The following is a 6,028-nucleotide window of genomic DNA, read 5'->3' on the forward strand; positions in this document are numbered from 1 at the left end:
CCATTTCACCCATGATATTTTCCTATTTTCACACTAAAAAAAATCAGATTTATCGATGAATTATTAATATTATTTTAAAATTACCTTCACCCACATAATAAAAAGTTCAACTCTATCTTTTTAATGCTCATTTCTACCACTGCTAGTAGCTTTTGTAGAATGATAGAAAATACAAAGATAATGTTGTAAGTACAACTTTAACCAAACACACTATACGCGCAAAGGATAAATCACTACAAAAAAATCATTAAATAAAAATCAATTTTAGAGACAAAAAATAATTAATTGTTATAGTCAATAAATTAGAGACAATTTTAGAGACTAAAAATATTATTGGTTTCTAAATTAGTTTCTATTATTGATAAATAGTTTCTAAATTAGTATCTAATTAGCGACTAAGGTTTTTGCTACCAAATTTAGAATCTAAATAATTGGTAGTTAAAACATTGGTAGCTAATTAGATACCAATTTAGAATCTATTTAACAATAATAGAAACTAATTTAGAAACCAATAATTTTGTTAGTCTCTAAAATGGTCTCTAATTTAGTGAATATAACAACTAATTATTTTTTGTCTCTAAAATTTGTTTCTATTAAATGATTTTCTTGTAGTGAATGTTTTCTTTTTTTGCAAGTGATAATTTTTTTTCTAGGTTTAGTGATCAATGACTCCTAAAAGCTAGTTTGATTATGATTTCTCCTACCCATAGTTCCAAGTATTTAAACGGAATAAACAGTGTTACACTTCATTATCCTTGAATATCTCTCTAGGTGATTTCATTGCATCTCAATCCTTTCTATTTTTGTCTTGTAAAAATTAACCTTATAGTATAAGTCAATTCAAAATACTTGAAGATACTTTTTATGGTTATAATAATTTTTGTGAGTATGTTCCATATATATATACAATTAATTCAATTAATTGAAAATTGCTCACAACTTTTCCAATTATTATATAATTAATGTTAACCTTGTTTTTCACACAAACACTTTTCTCCATAGGTATTTGAGCTAAGTAGGGTTAAACTAGAATGAGTGTAAAGAGAGTGGGCTAAAAGAACAGTGACCAGTCAGGGAAAGGATACATCTAACTACTATATCTGTGTTGAGTGATTTTTTCAGATTACACAGTTTTCTTATAACAGCATATATTATAATATTTTTTAAATTAATAAAAGGACAGTGTAGGAGTAAAATGGACATTATTTTTTAACTTTTTTACATAAGAAAATATCGACGTAATTTATTTTATATTTTGAAGAAAAATGCTTTGGTAAACTCCCATTAAATGCTAAGTTTCAACGACCACGTTCCTTGTTCTATACGTTTAATGTTCATTTTAATAATAATATACCTAAAGTCACTTGCGCATAAAGCAAAATTTATTTTCCCAAAAATCTCAAAACTACATCATTTATGCAACATAAATTATACATATCAATAAATTATACATTGACTGATCGTGATGGTTGAATAATTTAGTGTTACGTACTAAAGCACATAATTCTTTTCGCAAATCATATAATATTTTTTTTTATCACTTTATACGAAAATATTACATGATAATTAAATACATATAATATTTTAGACATATAAAATATTTCAATACTTTGATTTTTTTTAAAGTTTGAATGTTAGTAGGAAAAACAGTATAAGAAGATTTAAAAATAATTTTTGTAGGTCTATAATTTTATAGTATAAAAAAGTTGATTAATGAAATAGTACGTTATCTAATTTTTTGGAATATAAGTAATCATGGGCTGGTAAAGATAAAAATTATTTAATAATTAAATATAAGGCTACACTAAACACTCTCAACCTGAGAAAATCACTTAGTGAAATAAATTAATTATTGAACACATATTTATATATGTAGAAAAAGAAAATTAGATTAAAAGAATAAGAATAATAGTGATCGAGCACGTTGGAAATTAAACTTCTTTTTTTTTTCTCTCACATACATCTTTCTTTGAAAATAAATACGTTTGAAACTATATAAAACATTAAACACAACACTTAAGAAGGATTAATTATTAGTTTATCATATTGTATGAAACTATTCCCTTTCACTAACTCAACCTTTCACTATCACTCGAAATCTCTATCTAAATTATGTGAACGTTAATGGGAAAGGTAGGAGTCGCATTTATGAACAGTGTCCTCAAATAATTATGATATAAAACTAGAAGATTCTTACGTACACTTTGCCTGAAACAATACGAAAAAGGCTTTTGACAATACTTGACGTGGGGTTAAAAACTATTTAATATTTTTCGTAATTTTATTTTGTAAGAAAAAAGTTATAATATTTTTTTTATTTTTGTCTTTCTGCACCAATTTGATTTTTAATTTTTCAAAAATAATATACTATACTTTTACTTAAGTATTCTATAATATATTTTTAGAGTTTATTTTCTTTTTCTGTCTTCCTTTTCTATCTTTCTTTACCACATCACTCTTTTTATAATACCTTATTTTCCCATATCTTTTATTCTTATAAAATATGTTGCTGAGACCGTGTTGTTAAATAATATCATTCGTTTTCAAGATACATTTTTCTTTCTTTTAACATATTTTCACATAATTAAATTTATCTAAGTTTTATTTTCAAGCAAGTAATCATTTGTGAAAATAGAAAAAGTACTTTTCAAAATAAAGAGTGTATGTTTTAATAAAAAAATTGAAAAGAAAGTGGCATTAACATTTGTTTGAGAATGTATAGGGGGAATCTTTGGCATGTGAGATGTGAAAAGCTTTGTTGAAATAGGTTATTATTAGCCCAAATCAAATGTATCTGCTCCTTCAGCCCCCATATCCAAACTTAAGGATAGTTTAGAGCACTCATTGAGCTGAGAGGGAACCATGTTTCCTTTACAACGAGGCAATGAGCTGGTTATCCAGTTTTCTAATAGCTCCAACCACCAGCAGCACAAAATCTCCCAAGATCTGATTCTGGATGATTATGCTTCACTGGATGACAATGTTTCTGGGAAAAAATTCTCTAGAAGCCAACCAGAGAATCTTTTCTGTGAGGAAAATAAAAAGAATCATGACTCTAACGAACATGTGAAGAAGATGATTCACAAGGAGATCGAAAGGCAAAGGAGACAAGAAATGACTACCTGCTATGCCTCTCTTAGATCCCTTCTCCCTCTTGAGTTCATCAAGGTAAAACACATATGTTCCTTTGTTTTGTTTTTTTGCTTTTTATTTTCTTGCACTCTTTATAACTTGTAGAACTCCTTGATTGAGATCAATTAGTTATTTCAATTTTAGTGGATACCCTTTTGGAAATCAGGCTACTCCATCATCTAATTAACTGTTAGTAACCATTCTCTTTGTGAGAATCTAAGTAAAACCCTCTTTACTTCTATATATAATTCTGATAATAACTGTTGTTTCATGGTTACCCTCTTTTTCTTTTTTGGTTATGTGGTGTGTTTCAAGCTTTCTGGGTTGCTTAGGGTTTTATTGTGATATTTTTCAGGGAAAGCGTTCAATATCTGACCACATGAACGAGGCAGTGAATTACATAAAGCACATGCAGAACAATATCAAAGAGCTTGGTGCCAAGAGAGATGAACTGAAGAAACTTTCCAGTCATAGCAATATGGAAATAAGCCATGAGGGCTTGCATACATCTTGCAACTTTACTGTCCACGAGAATAATGGTGTTATAGGAATCGAAATCACCAGTGGCTTCAGAGAGGAAAAGCCTAAAGTTTCCAAGTTACTACAATTGCTGATTCAAGAAGGTCATGAAGTTGTTAGTTGCCTTTCATCAGAAGTCAATGGCAGATTGCTCCACAGTGTGCAGTGTGAGGTAAGAAGTTCAGGAATTGTTTTTAATTTTATTCTAAAATTTTGCTCTAATATGTCTTGTATTTTCCATATTGTCCATGATTCTCAGGTAAACCATTCCAACTGTGTAGATCTATCTGAGCTGAGAAGGAAAGTTTCCAAAGCATTTCCATCATTTAAATGTTCTGATTAACTTTGAGGTTGGAGCTAGCTAGGTTCACAATCTCTCCAATAACAGGAAATTTACCATAACATGCATTTTAGATTGAGAGCTACTATAGAAAAACCTAAAGAGTTTTAGTAGTTATTTTTTGAGTTAATAGTTGAATGAATTTGAACACGTCAAAAAAAGAGACAGCAAGAGAAACCTTCATCAATTGGCAACCCATTCAACTATTTGTCAAACATAAATAAGTATTAAAACCTTAGATTTCTCACAGTACCATCGAATTTCTCCTTTAAACCTTTCTAACTTGATATATAGACCTTGTTTGAATGAGTTTGCTCGAAAATTTTGCAATGGCAACTGTCCCATTTTCTCATTTTGATTGGACTCTGTTGCTTTGAGGGAAGAAGACAGCAACTCAAGCATTACATTTCTTCCTTCCGTAGTTTTCTGCAATAAATCATGGATTCATTTTCAGCCATTTTATCAAACTTTACAAGGTGTGTTAAATTTTCATTGTGTATGTAAATTGTAGTTGAACGTGAGTTTATGAAGTTACTTTAGCACGATAATCTCTCTTATCCATTGAGACTGCGAAGATATACATATATATACATATATATATATATATATATATAGTATTCACCTATCCTCAATCTTACTAGAAGAGTTGACATAGCTTGTAAATTTTTGTCTGATGCTTTTGATTTTGAATTGAGATGTTAGTTTTATCAAGTGTTATTAAGTTAAACAATGTGTATCTTAGCTTACTAATATCACTCTTAACATCTGAAATGCTTTAAGCAAAGATTAATTGTGTCTAAATGGAGAAAAGTCGAAAGACTAATAAAGAACAAGGTTGTGATACTTATCTTTTTGAGGGTTGTGCCTCGCTGCCTTTTACATTAACAGATCCAGAAATGAACAGCAATAGTATCTGCACAGAAAACATGCATGGCAAACTTCAGGTGATGATCATATATTACTTTTTCTAGTATGTTGATACTTTGAATCTTTAGCTTTAGAAATTCATTAATTTGCTTGAACCGTTGGATGAACATGTATTTTGTCTTCTTGGCATATAAATAAAAAAATCAGTGTGGACATTGTATGTGGCTTACATTGATGATATGATAGCATGTAGTTTTACTGATATAAAATAGATAGTCCACAATATTTATATTTAATACTTTAATTTTCACTTGGTATAAGTCATAGAAGTAATTTTATAACACCTAAGAAATTTTTTTCCTTTGGACAAATGATGGAAGAAATAAAGAAGAATAATATATTATATTTTTAGATTTTTCTCAATTTTTTCTACGGTACACTAGAAAATCATTGAATAAAAATCATTTTTAAGAATAAAAATAATTAATTGTTATAGTGACTAAATTATATACTATTTTAGAGACTAAAAAAATTATTAGTTTTTAAACTAATTTCTATTGTTGATAAACAGTTTCTAAATTGGTATCTAATTAGCTATCAAGGTTTTTTTACCAAATTTAGAATCTAAATAATTAGTAGTTAAAACTTTGGTATCTAATTAAATACCAATTTAAAAATTATTTATCAATAATAAAGACTAATTTAGGAATCAATAATTTTTTTGTCTTTAAAATACTATCTAATTTAATCACTATAACAACTAATTATTTTTTGTTTTTAAAATTAATTTCTATTAATAAATTTTAAATTGTGATACCCAAACAAGTCATGAAAGTTTTCTGTAATTAGGTATTGGTAGGTGGACAAAATCTTACATCTCTTTATGCATATATATATATATATATATATATATATATATATATATAATTGTTATAATATAATGCGTGGGAATTGGCCATTTTCTCTTGTTTACACATTGGATAACTGGGGTAGGTTTTGGGAGGGTTGGGTTAAGTATGGGATTATATGGGTGATCCGTGTCTTTAATTTACTTTTTATAAAAATTAGAGTATCCTTTAAATGTGTTTTTGAATAAATAAACGTAGGAATATCTATATCATGATCTATATATTTTGGATTAAATATATTTCAAATCCTGATAAATGTAGT

General features: G+C 27.9%; 1 protein-coding gene across 1 annotated transcript; it reads left to right on the top strand.

The window, feature by feature from the left end:
- The first annotated feature begins 2,692 nt into the window (after nucleotides 1-2,692).
- On the top strand, nucleotides 2,693-4,343 carry LOC137837710 (transcription factor bHLH118-like). The gene is made up of 3 exons (XM_068646812.1): nucleotides 2,693-3,168; nucleotides 3,488-3,823; nucleotides 3,911-4,343. Exons 1-3 carry the CDS (start codon nucleotides 2,863-2,865, stop codon nucleotides 3,992-3,994), a joined length of 726 nt encoding a protein of 241 aa, XP_068502913.1. The 5' UTR covers nucleotides 2,693-2,862; the 3' UTR covers nucleotides 3,995-4,343.
- Nucleotides 4,344-6,028: the final 1,685 nt, after the last annotated feature.

The sequence above is a fragment of the Phaseolus vulgaris genome, chromosome 4 (assembly GCF_000499845.2).
Source record: "Phaseolus vulgaris cultivar G19833 chromosome 4, P. vulgaris v2.0, whole genome shotgun sequence".
Classification (NCBI taxonomy): Eukaryota; Viridiplantae; Streptophyta; class Magnoliopsida; order Fabales; family Fabaceae; genus Phaseolus; species Phaseolus vulgaris.